Source organism: Myzus persicae, unplaced genomic scaffold, assembly GCF_001856785.1.
Source record: "Myzus persicae strain clone G006 unplaced genomic scaffold, MPER_G0061.0, whole genome shotgun sequence".
Taxonomy (NCBI): Eukaryota; Metazoa; Arthropoda; class Insecta; order Hemiptera; family Aphididae; genus Myzus; species Myzus persicae.
The window spans coordinates 1325041-1351916 of NW_019100468.1; the positions used below are offsets into that span (position 1 = coordinate 1325041).

General features: G+C 29.6%; 1 protein-coding gene and 1 non-coding gene across 3 annotated transcripts in view; one reads left to right on the forward strand and one right to left on the reverse strand.

Annotated features, from left to right (window-relative positions):
• LOC111036895 (cGMP-dependent protein kinase, isozyme 2 forms cD4/T1/T3A/T3B) overlaps positions 1–26876 on the forward strand; it is a 123416-nt gene that overhangs the window by 19178 nt on the left and 77362 nt on the right. The window contains exons 1-2 of one of the 2 annotated variants that reach the window (XM_022320330.1): positions 15125–15701; positions 23543–23927. In XM_022320330.1, the coding sequence (XP_022176022.1) occupies positions 15491–15701; positions 23543–23927 (596 nt within the window). In that variant the 5' untranslated portion in view covers positions 15125–15490. Of the gene's footprint in view, positions 1–15124; positions 15702–23542; positions 23928–26876 lie in introns of those variants that run through there. The other variant, XM_022321109.1, reaches the window with a different exon arrangement.
• Trnac-gca lies at positions 7958–8029 on the reverse strand. Its single transcript has one exon. It is a non-coding gene; the product is annotated as a tRNA-Cys (tRNA).

Sequence of the window (26876 nt, forward strand, 5' to 3'; positions counted from 1 at the left end):
AATAACTAATAATATACAATAAGGGGTGGTGTAGCCGCATAAACGACGTAACTATAAGCTTGAGCCTTAAATGCTTTGTGTTTATGTCATTACCATGACGGCAGATTCCTACCCTGCCAATTGCGCGCTTTCAAATAGCAATAATACTAAAATATAAAATATATTTCGACATTAATTCCAAAACCAATTAAAAAATCAAGTTTAACAAATAAAATAAATTGAAAAATCCTAAAAACAAATCAATTACCTACGTTCAGAACTTAGAACAATGTTTCTACTTTATTCGAGACAAAACTTTGAACATATTTTATTAAAATTTTGAATCAGCCCCATACAAAATTTACTACACGTAGTCATTAAAAAAAAATATATTCAATTGATAGCACAATATTTTGATCAAAATAATGCATCTAACAATGCGATTCGTTATACGGAAACCGTTCTCGAAGAAATACAATTGTTACATTTTAACTGAGATAGCAATATGAAATTTCGACAGTCAACCTAATGGAATAACGATCCATAAAATTATAAACACTAAAATATATGTAGTGTAAATTAGAATTCGAGCGAAATCACGCGCTATATATTATAATATTATTTATATGCCGACATGCCGTGTAAACGGCGGTGGCAAAAGTGTCGCGCAGGGTGGTCCCCGCCGCATCTACCTCGTCGATATATTATAATGATATAATGTTAGGCACCTACCGCACTACGCAAAATTCACGCACGCGAATCCACGCATCACGCACGGACGCCGACGAACGGCGTTTACGCATATTATTATACGTTTCCTGAGCGTATGTGTATACGACAATATATATTGTATGTGGGCCAACACGTGCCCACTCGTTGACGCGTACGCGCCGGCACTTCCGCAGACCTCCGCCGACGTTTTTCAGGGGTCGCAGTCGTCGGCCCGGGCCACCGCCGCGTTAAGGGTTGCGACGCGCGTGCATTACTTTTACTATTATTATTATTATTATTATTATTATTATTATTATTATTATTATATTGTACGCAGACCACCTCTGAGCGCCGCGATTTCGTATTGTTTGTTTATTATTATTATTATTCGAGATACGATCGAGCGACGGTGATGATGATATAATATCATAGCGCCGAACCGTGCGCGCCACAAAGCGAGCTAAACGACACGCGAGTCGTGTTATTATTACCATACAAACTTTTGTTGGACAAAATAATATATAATAAACGCACCACCCCATTAACGCGCTGCACACGACGGATCACGTAAGACCTTTAGAATTTTGTAAATTGCAGATTTCGCGAGGGTTTCGTAATATGCTTGTCTTCTTTATAATATTGTAGGTGTATATGGGTTATTGTTCTGTGCGTCTGTTGTGATCGTGTGACTTCTGAACGATTCGACTGATTTCGGTAATGGTTAAAGCTATTCAACACAAACGTCGAAATGTGTAGCAATATACTAACAGCTATTTTATATATTACAGGAAAAGTGTATGGTTGGGGTAGGTTAATAAATTATAAATATATAAAAAAATACCAGACCGATTATGACAAAAAACAATTGAGAATATTTCAAACCGAAACAAAATGAAAACGATAGATAGTTCGGCTATACATGTTAATAGAAAGTTATAAAAAAAATTGTTTTTTTTATGAAATGATGCATAATATGCAAATCCACAGTTTTTAATAAATTGACGCGAAATGTTGCACAAATATATTATTATGGATCTCAGATCGGCCGAAGGAATGTAAGAATAAAACCACAGGATTTTAACAGCAATTAAATATTAAAGACGAGGGCGCAAGGTGTATTGTTTAGGCATATCGATTATAAAATCAAACTAACGGTCACCTATAAGATGATTTTATTCATCTAAATACATTAAGAAGTCGATTACTATTCTTATGTACTTATTTATAACATTTTTGTTTGTATAACCATATTTTTAATATCAAATTCTAGGCCTAAAGATCAAGGGTACAGCCAAGGGTACAGGGAAGAATTTCCTCATCTCTCTCCGTATTCCTGATTATATAGCTAACAAATATATTAACGTTTAACAACATTTTAAATTGTGATAACAATTTAAAAATACACTTGGTTGCACCTCCCTCTCCCTTGATAAAATGTCTAACTACATCCTCCCATAGATGATGGCTGAATATATAGCATCAAATTATAAAGGGTCATGATATTTTTCTTTAACTCAAAATAAATCTAGAAATAAAACTATCTCTATAATTTATGTTATAATAATAATTTCAATTTAATAACTTCATAATATTGCCTTATGTAGTTATGTTAACACTTAACTTTGAAATTGTTTGTTCAGAAACTTCAAGTTGTAACAACAATTTTGCTTATAACAATGAGCAGGAGTAACAAATTACAATTATAATCTATTAAGTAGTAAGTATATGTTTAATAATTGTACAGATTAATTCAATTGTTCTCAGGTATCATCTTTGCACTCATGACAATAATAACAAATAATACATCATAATTACTATAGAATGAAACGGTTATAAGGTATCCACCATCTAAGTGTTATTGATTAAAGACATTTTATTTTATAGGTATCTCATTTATTTTATGTATTACTCATGTAAAACAATATAATTGTTGAAAAGTGATACAAAATATACGTAAAATATACCTATAAGAATTTAAATTATGTACTTATTTGTTTGATATAGCTAAAAACATTAATTTTAAGAATTAGTTGGTCGTTTTATCAAACAAAGTGGTATGTATACTATGCTGATAAAAAATTGTTTATGTACCGCTATCACTTCGTTACATGAATAGTATCATGTCAACACTTGTTCTAGGGATATTGTAAGATCGATTTTGATAACCATAATCAAATTCTAAATCATTTAAAACCACGTTTTTTTTACTGATAAAAAATTAGCTGAAACATGTTATACCATAAAAATCCTGAGAATACGAGGAGTTTAACTGGTGGCTTCTTTGGACCCCACAATTATCTCAATCTTTAGATTCAAAATTAATGTATGAGCTTAAAGGGTTAATATTAATCATACAAATTACTCATTGCAATCTACCACCGTTTCATATTTTATCCCTGAGCAACTCCATGCAATACAGCTATGGTATTGTAAATTATTCTACTATGTGCAATTGTGCAAGGTGTAAAGAAAAAAATGCATGTTTCTACTATAGATTTTCTATAATTTTCACTTTATTCTATCGGGATACCCGAAACTGCTTGTAGTTTATATACTGGCCGTTTAACATTTAATTATTATAAAATATTTTCAATCCATATTCCATGGTAGAATTACTTGTATTAAATAAAAATCACCTATTTTAGGGTTGTAATTTATCAGGTATTTGATGTTTCAATATAACTTTTGTATAGATTTAAATTCATATCAAATAGCATCCATTAACTATCAACCAATAACCATATTAATTATCTAATTTAAAATGAAATACCTACATGTTTAATTTAAATGATGTCCATATTCAATTAAACATTCAAATGTTATTTCTAACAAATTTACATGTGATTTAAAAACATTTCAATAGTTTATATAGTTAGCAAAATATTATTATTTATGAGTTTATGACTAAAAAATTATGAAATTAGTTTGTGTTCTTCTTTCATTTTACGATTACTTTATTATCAAATTTATTTTGTTCAAAAAGATCTCCAGACAAAAAAATCATAGATATCCCTTAGTGTTTATGGACTTGGAGTTTAGGTTTCAGAACTTACGTAGCTATAAAGAACATTTGATATGGTTAAATATTTTTATTTTTATATCTATGTAAGACTATTCAACTTTATGATTGATTACCTGATTTGGGTTAGTTAAATATTAGGTACCTACTTTTAAGTATCACGGCGTATTATAGTTAAGTACTTGTTTAGAAGTTTGAAATGATATATAAATAAATATAAGTTCGTAATATTATTAATATTGATCATCATCTCCAAACGAGATGATCATAAATTAACTAATATATATTATTTCTGATAAAACTTTATGACATCACTATAATAATTTAAACAAAGCAAACTATAAATATTTTCTGAAAATAATTTATTGGTAAAGTAAAAGATCATTATTGAAATATTTATATTTATTGGTGTAATACGTAGTACAATTAATTCTGCAAGGTAGGTAGTATAGTAGCATTTTTTACGAAAACTTTAATATTTAGGTAGTGGTACCATATATTATCAAAACAGCAGTAAAAAAACATACATATCTTAAATTAAAAAAAAAGTATTCTATTTATTAATTGACATAATTTTATAAAACTATATTATAAAGACACCATCGTTACTTAAATTTAAATGAACGCAATTTGTTAATTCCTGCAGTAGCTGTTATTATAATTATTATAAATCAGATATTTGTAATCACTTGGCATTTAATAGGACTTAACAAAATTAATTTATAAGAAAATACTGAAACACTGATAAACGCCAGTGATTTCACTGATCTTTAATCAATGACAATTATTTAAACCTAACTACACTATCATATACTAAATTATACTGAATATACTAAATTACAATCTGTTGAAAAAAAAAATCAGAAATGTACTTATGTTTTCAACATAATTTATATCAGATAAACATATTAGTACTGCATAAGAATAATATTTACGCTAACTACGTGCTACAAGATATAAATTTATGAAAGCAGCAATAATAACGCCTGCGAGCTGTACATAATAGTTACAAGGCCATCTATATAATGCACTATCTAAATTACAATTATTCAAGATTCGTTGTTTTACTGGCTGTATAATACCATAATATGTTTCAATTATTTAGACGGGATTTGATTAAATGTAATATGTCATATGTGTGAGGACTGAGGATATAATACATAAAACAATGTTTGCCTATACTAAAAATCTTCTAGTGCGTAATATTATATTATGTGTATATGATGATTATTATGTCAAAATAACTATAGAAACACTTTTTAACTAATTACATTAAAAAAACTTGATATTTTGTTGTGTGTGGAAATACACAATTTACTTCTAGGTAATATATTTTATTTTTTTAATTAATTAATTAAATACATTTTTTTTTTAATATTTTTATGAGTAACTTAAATGAACTGCTTAAAAACCATCGAGTTAAAATTATTTTTATTTTAACCTCTGTAAGTATGATAACAAGGTGCTGGGTCACTTCCAACTCAACCGCTGTCCTAGTTCAAAAATATTTGCACTAATTGTATTGCAATTATACTATACATACGTCACCCATGAGACCCAGCGTTAATAATATTTATTATAAATACAACATTGAATATATTATACATAAATGTAATAAGAGTAAGTCGTTGGGAGAAGATAGCTATGGAGGGGCATACATAATAAATTAATACATAAAAAAACCTAAAACCTTTAAAAAACGCGATAATATTCCCCGCTAAGGGTGCAGTCATTCCATCATTCGTTTAATTTATAGTAAAAAAAACATAGAAATATTGACCCTTATGTTATAATAATATCCCATATTGATATTATTGGTGGATGCGGCCTTGTGGCTTGTCGAATGGACTGTAAAAAATTTTAATGGAATTCATTGTATCCACTATAACACTATATTAAACTCGTAAGTCGTATGCATAGGCGAAACTACACCAGTGTTTTTGGTTGTGCACAAATTGTAATGAATTCCCAGACCAAAAGACCTTACCTTAGTCCTTAACTAAGTATATTATATATTATATTAACAATAATTTCAAATGTACATGTATGTACTAAATTTTAATATTTAATATGACTGAAACAGTAACAAAAAAAAAAAAGAAAATTGTCACAACTGTTTTAAGTACTTTTAACAGGTTTTGTCCGTCTCATACCTGCAGTATACCAAAGGTATCATAATATCAAACTTATGAGCATCCCTAGTGGCCTAGTTAACCCCCCCCCTCCTTATGTAACAAAATTATCAACCCCCTTCTCCACCACCACCAAAGCAAAATCCTGGTTATGCCACTGTTGTAATATAATAACAAATGGAAAAATTATCATTAAATATAATATTGTTGATATTAGTTTAATAATAATAACGCAGTAAAATCAACAGTAACATATTTCAACGTTAATTATTTTTGAAACTAATAATTTGATAGCGACATTTTACTACTACTCATAAGTCGTACCTATTTCTGCATCTTAATAATTTTACAAGCCAACAGTGGCAGTGTGAGGTATACCATGGTTAGTAAGTTGTAAGAATAAAATTCAAAACTTAAAACCATCAAATGTATTATGCGTACTATTGAGTAGATCCGCGCGTAGACCTCAAAAGTTTAATAAATAAGACATTTATTTCACGAAAGACTTATCAACATTCATATTACTCGTTCGATAGGTACTCTATTGGTACCTACAGGCATTCTCATCGTCCACCTCTTATCTCTATAAAAGTATCAACTTAAGGCCTAAGGCTGTTGAAAGCGAACCATTTTTAAGAGGTTGGATTTAAGCAATATCCTATATCCATCGTGAGTGAAGTGTGACTGTGTGTGTAGTGACTGATCATTAGTGAGTTCCCCTAACACCTTATGTAATTAAAAATAAACTATAGCTAAGATTCTTGGAAATCCGTAAAGTAGTTACACGCAGTCACTATATTTTTCGATCAAAAAAGTTTCGACGCGAAAAACTCAAAAAACAGTTGTAGGTAGATAAATTCACCCAGTACCAAAAGAATGATTTTAATTTTGAAAACATATTTGAATTCCTTATTCTATTTTCTAGGTTATGTTAAAAACGGATTTTCAATTTGTTTTTAAATTTAATTAGTATACTACCAAATTAATTTTCTTTTTTTTTCAATTTTCTTTTACTTAAAAGAGTAAAGAGTAAGTGTTGCTGAAAAAAAAATTAATTCCCAAAAATCCAAGATTTTCTAATATTTTTTTAAAATTAAAATTGGACTTCTAGAAATATATTTATTTTTCTTCCGCTTATTGGTCTAAATGCACGAAAAAACGACTTGCTTTTGACAGCCTTGAATATGAAAGTCTGTCTCTACATGATTAACGATAACGACTTTAATAGACCTTAATAGTAGATAATGGATTTCAAGAGTTAATTCCACAAGTAAACCCAAAGTCGCGGAAAATGTAGTGTTATTATTTGTCAAGATATAACAAAATGTTCAATAATTATTGTTCGATGTTAAACTATAAAATAATTTTAATACGTATCACAATAAGGACGATGGTGCGTTTAGTGGATATTCGACAGTTGGAACACTCAACGAAAAAAATTTCTTCTAACAGTGGAGATCGCAAAATCCCACGAAGCGACGGCGCTTAGCGACCGATCCGTCATCAATGTTTCCGTTTGCGACTTGCCTATCGGTCAACACTGTTCAACATTTCAAATGTTGATTAAATTGGACATTTAAACCCGTAATAACAATTTTAGTTATTTTGTTGTAGTTTAATAAACATCGTTAGTACGGACTTCAAAAATCTTCCGATCACGGGGTAACAACAAATGTTTACAGCTGCCACTTGTTTTTTGATTTTCACGTTTAAACCAAAAGTTAGCAAATAAGAACATTTAGCATATGAATACATTGTAGTAATATGTGAAAAAATATTTTCATAAAATAAAATAAATTGTATTTACATTTACATTATATTAAATTGTAATAATTTGTATATTTGTATATACGTGGAAATTAATTTTCAGTATAATTAGTTGCGCCATCTAGTATCAATTTAAGTGTGTATTTAAACTGTCCACTAGAATGCGCGCGATAATACGAATTCGAGTGAGTGGTAATCTAATATTATTATTTTATATTTGTCATTTATAAATTACTGCTTTTAAATTTTTAATACAAGAATTCGTTTAAAATAACTTCTTTGCCCCACTATTTGAATTATCGATGAGAATATTAAAATATTTTATTAAAAATAAATTGCAAAAAATTTAAGGGGGCACCCGGGTTTGAACCGGGGACCTCTCGATCTGCAGTCGAATGCTCTACCACTGAGCTATACCCCCGCGATGTTCTATTGTCGTTATGTGAGCTAGTTAAGTATGTGTCAAAGTAATTCTAAATGTTCACAATAACAATAAATTATATTTAACCATAAAGATGCATTATAAATTCTCAACAATGCACTAACAAAAATGAACTAATCATTTTTTATTTTTGATGATTTTGATACGGATTCGAGTATAAATTTGGTATAATAATAATAATGCCCTTTTTTCAAGATTGTACTCACCTCTCCACCACTTCTATTTCTATTACCTTAAAATTTCTCTTTTTGATCGTGTTTTTATTACTAAAAGTCCTAGGTATCTATCTCACACCCACAGTTTCTTTTGCTCTCTACTCTAACATCTCATCTAGCTCATCGTATACTTGATATTTTCACCTTAGTCCAAACCATTCTAGAATATAAGGTACCTATAGTGATGTGGCATCCAATCCTGTCGCTTAACAAACGAATAACTATAAGAAAAGAGCTATTAAAAAACAGATTTCTATCTATGCTGTCTTCAAATTAAAATACGAAAAATATACGAACAATATAATAGGTATATTTATTTATTTATTTCATACGAAGAACATTGGCACATAATACAGTAAAAAAATAATATGTATAAAATATGTCAGCCTATGTAATAATAATTATTATCATTATATATAAATAAATTGTATGATATTATTGTATGATAGTAATTTATTTTATTATTAGGAATTAGTATACTAGTGACCTGGTGTATTATAGTAGGTTAAATTCATTATTAACGAAAAAATTGCATTTTAAAAGTATCATTGTAAGTATCAAATATAATAATATATTTTTAAAGTTTCAACTAGGAATAATACTTTTAATTTTTAAATTACAATAAAATAACTTAAATCTTTATTTTCGTTTCAATATTTAATTTCGTCCAAATTTTGAATTAAAATTCCAATAAAAAAACCTTGTTTATATATTGTGTATAGATTTTTTGATTACAGTATAAACTACTTACGCGGAAACTTGTTTTCAATTTTCTTGTTTTGGATACAAAAATTAAACATCTTATACATTTTTAACTACAAAATAATTTACAAATAATGATATATTTTGTCAATATTTTAATTTAAAATGCTTATAAAAATATAGTGCATAATATGTATATTTAATATTTTTAAACTAATATTGTAACAATGTATACGAGCCTTGTTTTAAATTTTCAAGCTTTTTGACCGAATGTACCTATACAATTTTTTTGACATTTATTGAAAAAAAACTGAAAAATTTTAAATTTTCGTAGACAGCTAAAAAAGAATAATCATTAGCTGTTAATTTCAAGTATCTACAGTCATTCGTTTTTTAATTAGATAGGTACAACAAAATAAAGAAACCGTTTCATAAAAAATCGAGCGAATGCCTATCCGATGTAGTAAAAATTTGAATTTCAAATATTCGTAAAAATTGAATTTTCTTTTCCTGTAGACAAACTTATGAGGAATCTTGTTTTAAATTATCAAATCCTAGGGATAACAATTTTATGAATTTCTAACTCAAAATATTTTATAAATATTCATGATTTTAGAGAATTTTGTAAAATTCTAACTTCAGATCCTCATAAAAAACTATTTACGCTCAACTTTTTTTTAATTTAACACTTACAAAAACTTAAGAGGAACATTCTACTGCTTTTTCAAGTTTTTTGACTGAGCAAAATTTTTTTATTGACATTACTTAATATAAAAAAAATCTAATACTAATGGACAATTGCATATGTCTATAAATTAGTCAAAATGAGTCAATATATTTTTTAAATTTTATTGGGCATAGGAAAGTAAGCCAAAATAAAAATTCAGTGAGCATTTCATGTATTTAAGGTCTTCGTGTTTTTGTTTTTCAAGTCGCTTTTGAAAACTAGACTGAGATTTTCGAATTTTGGACTCCCGAATGCACTAATTGTCTAATTAGATTCACTTTAACGCTAGAAAAGATACTGCAGAAGTTGAAAATCGAAGCATTATTTCGACAATTTATCTAGTGCACAGACATACAAAAAAAACACACTCTGTAAAATCAATACTTTCGTTGATCCACTCAGAATCTAAAATTGCTCATCTTGGCACAACCTAACCGTATTAGAACATAAAATTGGTTAATGTCGATTGTGTATTAAATATACCGATATTTTTTTTAAAGTTAGAATTGCGTCGTAATTGAAATATGAGCTCATACGCCCGGACAACTCACACTAAGTGCATGCCCGAGTCTGTCCAAGCAAGCTTCAGGGCCCGTCCAGTCCAGTCCATACAGAGTTCTACTGCATATCTACCCAAAATAGTATAGGTTATAAAAAAATGGCCCAAATGTGTTAGGTCCAATAAAATGATGACCCAGTGTATTATTAGTTATTACAAATCTATGCAGTAGCTATATATACGGCTGTATACAAATGCACAACATCTGATAATACTTCATTCAAGTTTTGCATAGTGCAGTGTTGACTTGTTTGATTTGTTACATCATGATCATTGTTTACCAATTAAGTATTGACTATAATTGGCCATTATCATATTGGGTATACGTTTATTTGCCCGTTGGCTGTTGTTCATCAATAGTATTTGAATTCGAATTTTACTATTGGACCTATTTTATCTAGCTATCTTTTACAAATAATTAATAATTGTTTCTGCCGTGGTATTTACTTGCTGCATATGTTTCTATATTATTAACTGGTGCAGTAGTGCGGCAGCGACACTGGTTATTTCGTATGTCTGGCCTGAAATATTATCAGATAGATAGGTACCTATTTCAAACTTATATATAAAAAAAATCTGTCGACGAACCACGAATAAAAATAAAATTTCCAGATGTTTATACTAGTATTTTATGTACAAGATACAATTTTTAAAATATTTTGAGCTATTCATAGGTATTTGCTTATTTTTTATTATTTTTTTTTTCTATAAATGTAGATTAAAAAAAAACATACAAGGTTCCTTATCTTATAAGTTGTTGATAGAAATCAAAAAATATTAAAGATACATATGCACAATTTGTATAAACATTAAAGGTTCTATTTTGACAAAATTTCTTCAAATTTGGGAAATTTGTCAAACTATTTTATAGTTCAAATTTATTGTGTTCAATTTATAAAGTGAAGACTTGCAAATTTAACAAGAGATGCTTTATAAATAATTTATACTGGAACCAACAATTTTAAATAACATATAAACTTGGATAAATAAATAAATTAAACATTATATTTAATGATAATAAGCTGACAGACCGTTTCCGTTCAGAATTGGTTTTCGTATGCATTAATTTATTATTGAATTCAAATTGAGCATATCCATTACAGTGACTTATGAATGATAATGATAAGGTACACTCAACTTCTTCCCAACAGAAAAGTTATCTAATATCTATACTTTCCCTTTTTAGTTTTTTATATATATATTTGTATGCTTAGGTCTACAAGTGATCTTAACAACATGTTGTTAATGTTCTTGGCATGGATTAATTTTCCTTAAATACTTTAATATAGCATATTACTGTGAGACATCAGTTATATATTAGGTACTTTAAAAAAAAAATGAATTTGTATAATTATAGGAATAGGAAAAAATAAACTCCGTTATATTTTGAGGTGCTATGGAACGGCGAACAAAGAAAAAAAACCTACAATTATCATTTCCATTGCATATTCATTTATAAATTATTTTTCATATTTATCATTAAAATCCACTATTTTAATATGAGCAGAGATGAAATATACAGTATATATACAGTTTATTATATTATAGTATATTTAATTTATGATATGAGTAACTTACTAATTCCAATCCCCTATCCACGTAATAAATTATTTTATTTTTAAGTATAAAAATAATATTATACGTTTTTAGGAATTAAAAATGAATTAATAAAATATATGGAGTGTGATGGTTATAAAAATCAGTTAGTGTGCATAATAATGAGAGGATAACTACTCACTTTATCATAAATATTTACCAACCACACTCAAGCGATAAAAGTATTATATTACAAGTGGTTGCTAGGTATATTATTCTTGTTTTATTTATAGTTAGATTGAAAAAAAAATAATTATATGAGTAGACACTTATATTATCACGTAGTTTGTTATTACTTTATTATTTAATTTTATAAAAATAGACATAATGCTGAACCTCGTGTATTCCTAAAAAAAGAATTTTGTTTATTTTGAATTTTAATCCATATTTCAATTTTTTTTTTGCTTGAATCCGAGTTGTGACGTAAATTAGATATTACATTTAAATTAATTTCAATCATTAAAATATATTTATCATGGCAATCGTTCGGAGACATATTTTTTGGCTTCTAGTCAAGTGGTAACTTATTAGACATGTACGTGAGTGTTTTATCTTTTTAGATTTCAATATAACCAATGCCGATGAAATGTACATAAAAGCTTTAGTGAAACTCATTATAACGCTGATAAAAAGCTTTATAACTTATAATATTTAAATCTAAAATCCTGAACAAGCAGTGTCGACTAAAATGAAATCAATAAAAATGTTCTTAATCTAGGTGAAGGTTGTTTTTAGTTCAAAATGATAAAGTTTAAAATAGGGAGTACAAAAAAAATAAATTTATAAAAATAATATATATTTTATTAGAGAAAATCTTAAATGAAACTAAAAATTTAATTTTTAAGTATTAAATGTGTAATTATTATATAGGTATTGGTGAGAATAAACACCTGTTATAACAACAAACTCACTCAATATTATTTATTTACTTTTTATTCATAAATATTTATATGAATAGGTAGGTATGTACCGGGTTGAAGACTTGCAGTTAGTCCACGTTATTTCTCTACTTTACGCAAATAATGGAACTAAAATAATGAAAAAAAAACGGTATCATAATTATTATGGTAAAACCAAAGTTCAGAACCTTAAATCGACATATATTATAATCAATATAGAAGTTATATAGTATAATATTATAGCGTACAATGTATAGGTATATTATAATCAAATATCTTAATTAGGTCAAACTCGTCGTTGGAGCTAATTAAAAAAAAAATGCCTATAACCTAATCTATAAAACAATGTAGGTAATATACTGTTTATATGATTTAAATTGTTTATTAGTTATTAGTCAGAATATGGCATGATACATGAATAATGGTGAATAAGACTGTATCACTCAATAAGACTTATATAATTTAGTTTTATGTACAATAAAATAAACAAGAATATAGCGAGTACTGAGTACCTATAGTGTTCTTAAACTATTCAACAAGTACATTCCTGAGAGATTTTAACTTAATATAAGAAAGATAACATAGTAATTTATCAATTGGTGTTGGTAACTGTTATTGTTGTATACTATTATATAGACAATTATGTTAAGTGTAATAAATCTGAATAATCGTATTAGTAAAATTAAATTTACATTATGTAAACATGTGGCGTTCTATCAACGGTACATCACATAATTACCGAATATATAAAAAATACCAACACTTTCGAAACCAATGCCACATCTCTGAATGAATTTGGCAAGCTCTAGAACTTAGGAACCCATAATATACCAGGAACATTATTTCATTTCTTAAAAATTTGAATCGTACTACTTAATTTTAAAAAAGATTAAAAGATTACATCTATTCTGTGCATGTCGAAGTGTTGGTTATTTAATCGTCTTACTGGTTTTCATAAGATATTCAAATTAGGGATAGACTGATACTAGAGAACCGATATTTTATATGGACGGTACCGATTTTTTTTTGTAACTGAAATAATATAAAATATAATCCGATAAGGTAAAAAAAAAAACAATACATTAGCATAATATCATACAATAACAATATGTATTATATTCTGTTATTATTATTTAATATTTATACTATAAGTTATACTAATATTATTTTTATTTGAATTGTATTCATCATAAAAAGATTTACTTTAAAATTTGAACAGTTCTATGTATTATTTATTGCTTAGTTAATAAATTGTTAATTATTTAAAATTAACGTAGTTATCTATCTATTAATGGTACCTATAGCATATATCGAAGTATTGGGTACGGGTAAAAAGTGGTATCGGGCACCTATATCAAATTAAAATATACCGGCTTGTAAATATTGACCATGTTGTGATTGGTGATTTTAAATACAAAACTATACAATTTTAAGCTAAATAATCAAAATATCTTCGAACATGAATGCGATTGTAATGAATACTTAATGATTAAAAATAGTAACAACTAACAAACTTGTAGACTTTCACTATTGGAATATTTTTCTTCGATACTCCGCGTATTTCTTCAGAACATGAAAACCGTACGTCAAATCACCGAACTTTTATGATCCTGTAATCTGTACATACATACAGTGCAGGCACTATAAATGTACAACTGTACTGGGGTCCTCATATACTCACAGGCATTCTCAAATTTATTTATATTTCCTGTTCATACGATTTTTTCAAACCAATATTATAACATAATAAATGACAAATTACGACAATCGACAATCATATTAATAATAATTGTTGCGGCTGTCGAACATTATTAACACGGACACACGTGTTTCCAATTATCTTTCGTACAGTTACTTAATATCGGTTACCCGTAATGTGAATTGTAATGTTATTTTAATATTATACACGTTTGCTTCTGACTTTCGTACCTACACGAATTAGGCGGGGACAAAGTATTATTATTTACACAGTACACACGAAAACACGAAGAAAGCATCGACATGTTTTCAAGTGTACCGATATTCAAATATCTATCGAAGACGGTGGTTATTCGATAAGGCCTTAACCGACGTGTACGTTTATGAGCTGTAGACACCCACAGTTGTACTTTCCGAACGTTTTTCGATTCGAATGTAAGAGAAGAAAAATAATAAAAATACTATAAAAACTAAAAAGACTCGACCGATTGAACGACCCGCGTGGACGATAAATTATTATAATAATAGTCTGTGGCAGTGGCGTCGGTGCGCGCGCGCTCTCTGTTGGAACAGCCGTTGCGAGTGCGATCAAAGTCTCGCAACGCGGACGAACCGACGGCCGCCGAACCGCACCACCATCCGCCGCGGCGCCACACACCACTGCGGACTGCGCAGTGCGCGACAGTCGGACCGGTACCGCATGTAGTGGTCGTTGTTGTTGCTGCGCGTTCAACTGTTGCTTCAGTCGCTGTTTACACCGTGGCACACGTGTTATTACCACCGATAATATCCGCGTGTATAATAAATAGTCATATTATTGATAATAACATTAGTTTTATATGAAATTCAAACGCCACCGTCTCTCCCAGTCGTCTCCGACAGCAATCGATAAGTCCGGGGAGTGGGAAGGTTTTCGTTCTAATAAGTTCCGTCTCGCCACCGCGGCGATCGTACCTCAACCGTAGGTCATTCGGTCGTCGTTTTCTCGCAATCACGGTCACGTCCGCGAGGCATGCTCGCCCGCGAACAACAGTGGCTGCCTTTATGAGACTGTGTTTCGGCCAGTGGTGTATCCCGTGGCCCGGCCGGAATAGGACGACCACGATTACCGGCGTGCCGACGACCGACGCGTTGCCTCTGCCGGAAGACTACGACTACGACAACGACAGCGTATCGTCGGCAGTAGACGTGTTGTCCGCCGCCGAAGAACCGATGACGCGAGCGCTGCAGCCGACCGACGCGTCGTCGTCCGCAGGTAAACGCGACGACGATCATGCTCGATAATAATATTGGTTACAATGATATTCGCTCACATTTGATGATGCATTATGTATAGTATTGTTTATTTGTGCTATTGCCGTTGACGTAGACAGAAAAATCGTAATAAAGAAACAACTAGGAACATAAGTACTAATAACTAATAACACGATAAAAGGGCGTTCGCCGCCGCCGGCCGGCCGACCGAATCCGTTGCACAAGGTAACTCAGCTGTCGGGTAACAATCGCACAGGTTCGCGCGCGAGTTTGTGTGTGTGTGTGTGTGTGTGTGTGTGTTGGAACGTCGTCGTTGGGATTTTTTTCTTTACATAATAACATTGATTATAAATATAAAATAGTATATACTATTTATAAGTCTTAAGTGTGTCGTGTTTGTGTGTGTGTTTTACATGCTATCAGTCGTCGCGGCGATAACAAAACGTACATATTTCGCGCACCGCATGACGGACTCGGTGGCTGGCGCGCACGTATGTGTTTTGCGGCGCAGTGATCGTGTTTGTGAGCCGCCGAGCCAATGCTATAATAATAATAGTAATAGTAATAATAATAAAAATATAAAAACACAATATTTTCGTTCTTGGCGGCGCAGCGGCGGTGGCACTACGGCACTCCCTTCCCCCGCGCTCGCCGGCATCGGTACCCCCTGCACCCACCCCGCGCTCGACGACGCCACCAGCCGTGAAAAAAACACCTAAGTATAATCTCGTCGTACACTCTTGCGTATACAACACTACTCTCGTAGCATCGTAGGTACCCACATATTAATATTATTATCGTGGTGGTTGTTGTTATTGTTATACCATGTTCGATTATGGTATGGAAATGATGGGCAAACGGACAATGGGTAATTTATGGCCAGTGTAGTAACTAGTAGGTAACTGGTGGACGGTGGTGCGCATTAATTGGCGGATTTCCTGAATAATGTCCGTGTCATGAGCTGATTATTGGCTATTAAAATCGTATTACTGTAAATCTTATTTGTGTACGTGCCCGTGCACAGTTGTGCATACTGTGTAGTGTGTACGGCCGTGACTACTTCATATTTTTGATCATTGATAAGATGTATTTGGCGAACCGTTTGGTATAATATAAATAAATACGTTCGGTGATTGTGTGGTATTCACAAGACCAATTGAGTCGACCAATAATATAAATATGAACATACAAACAGCACAGTATGCAGATCGGTAGGGACTTACACTATAGATGTATAACGTATTATTGTATATTTTTTTTCAAAACTAAAAGAAATAAGGCTAAATAGTATGACAACCGACAAGCCCTTCTCCACCATCATCAAATCCTGTGTACACCACTGAACTCTAATGTGAACTATGGTATATACATTTCCATTTTTTATTTTTATTTTTGTTATCAATATTTATAATATACCTAAATTGATTGAACATTTAGTATTGTTTTTAAATTTGAAAATGATCAATTAATTATGATAAAATTAGCCATTAGCCAATAGGTATTATGAACTAATTAGGTATCGCATGAATTTGTAATTGTATGTATTTAACAATGTGCAACCATTGGCAAATATCCAATACAAAGTAAATGGTTAAATATATTTAAGTTTTTCTCATATAATAAAGTATTAAAAAAAAATTAAGATGGTTCAGTACTTATACGTTTAACCTAAACATCGATCAAATAATTTATACAATTTCAGAGTTTCGTGCAAAGTGTTTATACTTAGACACTATATAGTTCTTCAGGTTTCTCTCACTCAGTCACTCCACTCTCGGCAAATTAAAAACTCTTAGATCGGGACTAAGATGAAAATAAAACATCTGAAAAACTCTTCTATTAGGTGATAATTAGGTAATGATTTAAGTATTTAGATAGGCACTTAAACAAATATAATTCTAGATTTGTTGTTATTCTACCAATAACTTTTAGAGATATTATTTGTAATCATAATAATCATCAGCATATAAAATATAGATGGAAATTTTTATAAAAATATTCAAATACCTTTAAAATACCTTTAAAATATGGCTTATAATTTTTAAAATTCATATGCACATATGTATAGTCAATTGTATAACTCTATTAAAAAAATAAACTATTGCGAGTTTGATTTTAACATAAATAAATTTTTAAATACAGTGGCGTACTCAGGATTTTTCAATGGCGGGAGTGGGCTTCAAAATTAACTACAATTAAATTTTTTTTGTCAAGTCAAGAAATTTCAGAAGTTTAGGTGTGGTGTTTTAAAATGTTTGTACAACTTCAACTTTTCTACCTAAGCTCTGATCATAAACTTAAATGCAGATTTTTGGAAGTAAATTGGACCTAGTTGATACTTTTGGTATGGTGAAATTGAAAATAATCAGTACATTTAAAAATAATAAGTAAACACAAAAATATAAAAATAAATGAAAAATTGTTAATATTGTTTGGTAACCTTGATTGTCTGCTTTCTTTTGAATTGTATTTGATAAATTGTATTTTTTTTTTAAAGGGTCAATAAAAAATTATTCGTTTGGTCAAAAAGCTTAAAAATGTAATACAAAGTTCTACATAAGTTGTTATTATAGCTGCTTAAAACATTAACGATACATAGGCACAATTTTTTTTATAAGCATTTGTAGTACACATTTTTACAAAACCGCAATTAATTTGAAGTTAAAAATGTATAAAATATTATACTTGTATAGTTAAGGCTTAAAAATGTAGTCCAAGGTTTTTCGTACAAGTAGTTAATTTTTTACTTTTACTAAAAAATTACTGATGATTTTAGAAAAATTAGTATGCAACTACCATGTATTTTATAAATGAATTCAACCTACCTAGGTATATACTGTTATTTATTAGTTATGGGCTCCGGTAAGACCTATATGAATTTACATTTTTGCTTACTAGTTGACGAAAGTTGAAGTTTGATAATTATTTATAATTAAAGTAATAATAATACGGCCAATGGCGGGAGGTGCTTCAGCCTGTAAGACCCCCTACGTACTACACCGCTGGGCAGATACATGTTTGCTCTTTATAGGTTGGGTAAAATTTTTTTTTACTTATATTTTGAGTTACATTGGCTACGTTGCCTTACAACCGATTATATGACCGAGTTACAGTCCCAGGTTGCTTCAACAACTGATGCATAATTATAAATACGTTACCAAGGCAACCTCGTTGATACATTTTTTTAAATCATGTCCATGATGCAGTGTATTTCGTGCAGTGAAGAAAATATCAATTGTCTTAAAGAGTTTTTACATCTATTTGATATACCGATGTACAATAACTACATTATACTTTCCACTAAACATTTAGTTTGAATATTTAGAAATTCCGGAACATCCTAACTTTGATTATTCAAAATTAAAATCAAAAATCTTAAAATGTTAACAACCGATCTCAAGTAGACGTTAAACGAATTCAGATAGGTTTTTTTAAATATTATCGCATTATTAGTTCAACCATTAGGATGGACAAAAAGTACATACAAATAAACATAACTTTACAATCTACAAACATTGCTTACCGTTCGCGTGCGTAACGACTTGTAGATGCGCATACAGGAGCGCTCTGCTATTTCTTTTACACACAATAACACACACTAAAGAATAATGATCATTGATCACTTACTACGTATACATTTACAAGACCCTCGAGCATGCAATTTGAAAATTGCCTGTTTCGAACTCTTAAAAACGGTTCACCGCCAAACCTTTCATTCCAGAGATTCATTTAGTTGTATTATTATAATACATCGTGACGTGTTCATCAGTAACATTCTAACATCTGAGTATTTGTCATTATTCGGTTATTCAGTAATAATTTGTAATTGGGTTATCTACACATATTATATTCTGAGTTTTTATTGTAACTGTTTTTTTTTTTTATTATTATTATTAAATCAACGTTTTTTCTGTGGTATCAGAAATAGGATTTCAATAAATCAATATATGGCTAAAACTAGATATATAAATCATATTTGTACCTATATTATTTAAAAATTAATTAAAAAAATTTTTCGGGAGTTTGTAAACTTTACTTAAATAAAATAAATAAATGATAAAGGGTAACTTTATTCTTGTCGTAATAATAATAAATTACGAACAATTATGTCAATAATTTCTTCAATAGAAAATAAAATACATAATTATTAGTTGGTCATAAATTATTCATTTGTTAAAAATTAAAATTAAAATATTCTACTCAATACATATTATCATATTTAATGTTAAACTCATTGGTCATTAGACTCTTTTGAACAATTTGTGATTTTTATGCTTCTATCACTGAAATATAACCAAGATATCAAGTTAAGTGCTCAACACCCGGTCCAGTATCCTGCTTGGTTTTAATTATTCCCTATATGAGGTTTTTATTTTTTTAATATACAGGGAATTCTATTCCCTACTATAAACAAGTATAAAATATATCATGTTTTCAATAACATGGATAATTTAACAATCTTTTTTTAATTTCCTAATTGAATCCTAACAAATCTAATGAATATATTCACCCACGTCTGTCGATTTGAATAGATATAATATTATGATTTTAAACGTCGGCGTTGCATTTAGCCAACGTAACTTTGATCGAAAAACTAAAACTTGTATAATAATGTGTATTAATACTATTTCTATAAATATATTCCGTCATTTTAATTCATCGTTTTTGGATGATTATCAACGAATGAAGAGACGTTTTTGTTTGTTGAACCACGTAATCACGTTTTAAAATTAGTTTTACATAACTTCTGTAGCTGTTACCAAAACCGGTGTTTATCTCATGAACTAAACTGGTTTTCGCTGGACAACCGTTTACTATCGCTTTCTTTCACGTGTTTGTGTTTTTTAATCTTTTCTCATAATCCCTTCAAATCTCACATACTTGTGATTTTAAATAAATTATTTTTTTTACAATTTTGTTTTTTGAAGGTTTTGGTGAAGTTTTTCTGTTTAATAATATGATCTATTTTATTTCCGAGTTTTAATTAATTAATTGTTTGATAAGTAGGTAATATTTAATGAGTATAGAAACGCCTATAAAAGACATTGTATTAATTATATTACTTAATTAAATTATTATAACATTACTATTTTTTTTTCTATAATCATATTGTTATTATGAAAGATTTAATGAAGGTTTTATTCTCACTTATATTAGCATATTGCCTTAACTTAAGTTAGTATTTCTTCTTAAAATATATTGGACAATAAGGTGCTGTATATTTAGATTATAGACTGTATTTATTATTTCATAATAAACAAAAAATATTTAGTAGTTATTAATGATGCACTTGATAATGCACAGTTATACATTTTTAATATTTTACGTGGAAGTTGTGTAATAGTTAAACATAATATTACTAACATCTTGTAGTCAATGTTAAAACTGTTCAGTAGAACTGTTGAGTTCTGCTTTCGGTTACTCTTAAACATTAGTTCTCCCCATTTAATTTTCAAAATAGGGTCTTTTGGCTCAAAATTGTATTGTTATTTTTAACGATTACGCAGTTTCTATTCAGATATTAAATATATCCTCACACTGTTTCCTTTTATCTCACATTCCCCCTATCAAGTTACATGCCTTGATAATGTGTAGCTTACAATTGTATCTATACAGCCGTGATGTTTATGTGTACAGTTTGACAATGTATAAATAATATACGACTATCTAATAATATGTTCTATTTGTATATTAATTTAACGACTATTCGAGAGTTGGAATTACTGTACATCATAATATTACCGTACATAAGTATTTCTTTAACGCACGTGTTCGGGATAAATTTTGTGCTAAATTTGCATTACAAATGTACAAATTGTTATTTTACATTTATTTTTACTTCTACTTGTCTAGTTTCGTGAGGTTAATCCCCTCAGTATTCTCCAATATATGCCTATGCATTCACAGTAATAATTTAATCTATTTTGTTGTTATATTTACCTATAATTCATTAGTTGTTGCATGATTACATTGAATTACTTAAACCAAACATCAATTTATATGAAAAAGAAAGGAATGAATATAATAAAATATTGAATATTCCGGTACATTATAAAAACTATAATTTATTAAGTAAACTGATTTAAAGTTGCACAATACACGAATATGAATACTAAATAGAGCCTACTAATTATAATAATTTATAAATGTATAATATAATAAAATAAAAATATATAATTATAATATCAAATATAGTATTGTCAATAATAACACCAACCATGATTATAATAATAATATTCATTAATTTCTAACCATTAGAACAATCCAATAACTATATATACGAGTATATGCATAATTATTATAACATTTGAACTGAAGTGTACTAACTGTAAAGTTAAACATTTAGAATTACTTTGTTTTATGAGAAACAAAAAATCTAATATTTTTGCTCCTTTTTGAAAAGTTTTCATTATTAGTTTTTACTTTCTACTACAATATTTATATCTGGTCCAATTTTCTAAATGTGACATAATAAGTAATAACACTTAATCCCAGATAAAAATCTGAATCATATGAATACAATTAGTTTAACTTGGTTTTATCTTATGATTGTTTCATCTGTTTAAGGTGACACAGAAAAATAAGTTATATGTTATTTAATTAAATTATAATTACCTATCCTAATAATTGCTTATTATAGTTAATAAATAATAAAGTAATCTTGCTAGGTGTCGAACTCTAAAGTACATGTTGTTTTGGTGATGGCTGATGAGTCATACCAAAAATGATTTATTACCATAATACCGGGTATCAGGTCGACCGACTTATTGTGTATAATATGCAATATTATCAAGAGAGAAGTGTTATCTTATCTTATTTAAGCTAAAATTAAACACAACGCTTAAAATAATTTTATCTCATAGCTGCTAAGCCATTGATTGAAGGCTTTACTATTTGTTTTTACATTTTATTAATCGAATAAGTTATTCATGCATTCAATGAGTACGGCAATGGCAATGCTAATTGTTAAAATACACAAAACAACTATATCAAATACTATTATTTAAAAATTAACTGCATTTGGAGTGTACGATATTCATTTAATAATATTATAATCATATTACACAGCATAATACTATAACTCTTCCAGTTCTTATTTAAACTCAAAATAATTTGAAAATGTTCGTATGTACGTTTTATTTTGATTTGAAATGATAGTTTTATGTTGGTTGTTTGTTATTTCTTCTTATTTCTTATTTCAATAATTTTTAACGTTCAGAATTATAAAATATAAAAAATACAAGTTATTAGTTAATGTTATTAATAATTAGTATCGTAATTTATAAAGTAGGTATAACCTTAATTATTATTGCTAATGTATTTTTCTGGTGCTATTTAAAGTTAATTCAAAAATTGTATTCCAATTCAGCTTGATGAAAGTTTTCCTCTTCCAATTAAAAACAAGTGATCAACATTTGTTTATTCTACAAAGTGAATGAAGTGAACAGGATAACCTTAAAGTAGTTTTTGATTTCCGTTCGAATTATTGTATAGCTGCCGCGCCACGGTACTAGAAATTGCCTGAATTTTGACCCCTTCATACAGAACCGGCTCCGACACATTTAACATAATATGAAGATAGAACTTTACCATTTAATTGGTGAATTATAATTTTAACATTCTTTATTCATAACTCATTAATAATACTTTATAGAGTATAGGCACATAGTGCATAGAATAAAGTATCCGTAAAGACATTAAGTTTTCATTATTTGTTTATCTTGAGTAAAATATTTGATATAATTATTAACTCTTACTAATTGGTAATATTAAATTCTATCAGTGTAAAAATCAACAATTAACCTATACAATATAAAATTGTTTTTGTTGGTTGTTTTTCAGACATGGCGGCTTCAGTAGATGCTCAAGATTTGAAAACCTTACTGGAAGCAAAGGATACTTTGATTCATAACCTGGAAACGTTACTTCAGGCTAGGAATAACGAAATCCAAGAACTCCGGTCTCATTTAGATATGTTTCAAAGTGTGTTTCCGTTCAGCAATCCAGTGTCACCCACTAGTACGCTGCATCATCCTCACCACGTGGCGGCTCCTCCTGTTCATCAGCAAAGCCAAAATCTCGTTGCTAAATCTCTTACGTCGCTTCTGGATGGTATAGCCAGGCCACGTAAACAAAGGGCTCAAGGTATATCTGCTGAGCCTCAGAGCCTAAGTACTATACAAGAACTGAGCCAAAAGAAATTCCCTACTTATCCGAAAAACGACAGGTAATGAAAATTCATATTATTATAATATTATTAATTAAACAATTTAGTAAAAGTTACCCGATATTTGGTTCTAACCGATCTAATTTCACGATTCTGAATTTAAATTATTACTCGGAGAATTTCATTTACAGTATAGTTAAATCTTTAATGTCAATATTTCGCCACAATAGAAACTAAATACAATTTTGGCGTAATGGTACCTGTACTTGTAATAACTTAAAAATTAAAGAGTCAGCAACATAATGATTTAATATTATGCACACTCCGAAAAACCTCCACACTGAACCTCGATTTCAGTCACGGTTGCTTATCGCGTATCAAATACTGCCAACTGACACACACACACACATATTCTCATGTACTATGCATAATATTATAATATAATATTATCTGTCTTGTCAATTATTTTATTTAAATTTAAATATTGACATCATTATTATTATGTGCGTTATAATTATTATATAGCAGGTTGTATTTACATGCACTAAGTGACATAAGTCGCCTCAATTTTTTTGTTTCCTATATTTTGTTTCATGTGCGTCAATCGTCGTATTTAATTTTATTATAAATATTAAATACAGTTCATTCTCGGTAGACATTAAAAAGAGGTAGAAAACATTCAAATGACTTGAAGACATTGAAGAATATGTTCATCTCAAAAATGGAGATGCCATTCTCCTGAAACTTATCGAGCTTCATGGCCTCTACGATACTTCTGAATAAGCATACTGCATATTATTATATTTTACATATTTAATGAATAATAGAAAATAATGAAATATTTATCCCGCATCTCTTGTGTGCCAAAACTAGTGTAGTTCCACTCAAGTATCGATATTACGTTTTCGGTTAAATGGAGCATTACTGTTAGCATAACATTCAAAGAAAAAAAGCATTATTAGCGTGGTCTAATAATGTACAGTCCTTTTAAGTGTGCACAGACTCAACAGTCGTGATAAGGTGGTTAACAGTTACAACAAACGACTCAAAACATATGCCACAAATAGTAGAAGTCACTTAAGTTCAACGATGGCGGCTCGTCTATACCAATCAGAACCTCGTAAAGTCAAACTCTCAGAACTCTTAAACAATACATTCTACCGTCTCCAAATATACCTGAACCAAAGCCAGTGCGATTATATCACTCATTTCATTTGATTCATCCAAGGACCTATAATATAGCATACTCAAATTGGAAAAAATTTGTTTGAGCAACTGCTTGGTTCAATTCAAAAGGATGGCATAAAGAGAAAGGATCAACGTGGCACAGTATTTTTCGGAACCCGGGAATATATTATTAATGCGAGCACAAAATAGATGAATTTTTGTTGGAACTTCTTGCGATGATAAGGAAAAAGAGATTTCCAAATGTAACAAGCTCAAAAGCATAGGTCTATTCCTACAAAGAGATGATTTATCAATAGGTGCCGAAGGAAGACTTAAAAATCAGTGTTCCTAATTGTTTTACTATCAAATCACAAGGTAACAAACTTACATTTTTTGGATTAACCCAATTATGATTCCTTTACCGAAACAAAGAGCTCTAATGTCTCGCCCATTTACCATAAAATATGTAGATTTTGCTGGATCAATACAAATTCAAAGTGGTATATGTCGCGACACAACTATAAAGGCATGGATCGCAGTATTCGGATGTTTTGATGTGAGAGCTAAAGGTAAAAGATACATGGCTGAAGAAGGAATTAAATATCACTTTATCCACCATCGGCGAACATAAGCCAAATACAAAATACAGACCCTAAATTATGTGCAATATAATATATAATATACATAAAATGTGTCAATGTTGTAATAAATATTTTATTTTATGTAACCAGTGGCAATCTATACGAACAAAGAAATGTTCGTTTTTCATGAGCTAACAATCCTTGAAAAAATCCCCGTGTAAGCCCCTCTAAAAAATGTAGACAGCTTTTTTATTAATATAGATTATTATAGTTATATCCCTGTTAAATTGTTGTATTATATTTTTATTATATTCACAATATTGTTCATTCACGAATCACCACCTTCAATTATTGTATACCGTATGTCCAAAAGAACAGAGTACTTTTACACTCTATAACACAGTTACTTAAATTACTCAGTACCAATGAATACAAATAATAATAATATAATAATATAATATACAATAATATTAAAACATATTTTTGAATTTTGTTTCTGGGACATGAGACTAAACTATTTTATCATAAATTCATATGGCTTACCATCTTTAAACTTTTGTATTTTCGCATTCGCAACAACTTCACTTTTTCAGTGAACTTGGTTTTTGTGGACACAGGGCATATTGATATGGTTTTTATACATTATATTATATCGGCTCTTATAGTCAAATAATAAAGTGCCCACTCTTATTACATTATAGTAAATGCATTGTTTATGCTCCTTATAAATTGCAAGTAATTTTGTTTTGTGTTATATTTGTGGTAGGTACCACCCTTTAGGAACCTTTTTGCTCATATAGGTAAAACTTAAAACCACACATTCAGAACACACTTGTAGCTCATCAGTATTTTCCCGACGATCTGGACCACTGATCGAGCTACATAATATAAGACTGCACACACACACATACACACACACACACACCTACACACACACACACACACACCTACACACACACACACACACACACACGCGCGTATTTTGGTGACCGGGTGTGCATAGTATTATTTTATGGTCCGTTTATAATGTTTATTCAATTATTTAATAAAAACGTACCATTTATTTTATACATTTCATAACAAGTGTAGGTGTCTATAAGCTTTACTAATAATATGCCGTTGGAAACTTGAAAATACTATCATACCATATTTTTCTGAAGCTTCAATATTAGCGCTTGCCTAATCCATACTTAACACGTCCGTATTAATGGACCACCATTTCCATCAATGTATTCTTTATGTAAGATTTAATCCAATTTTT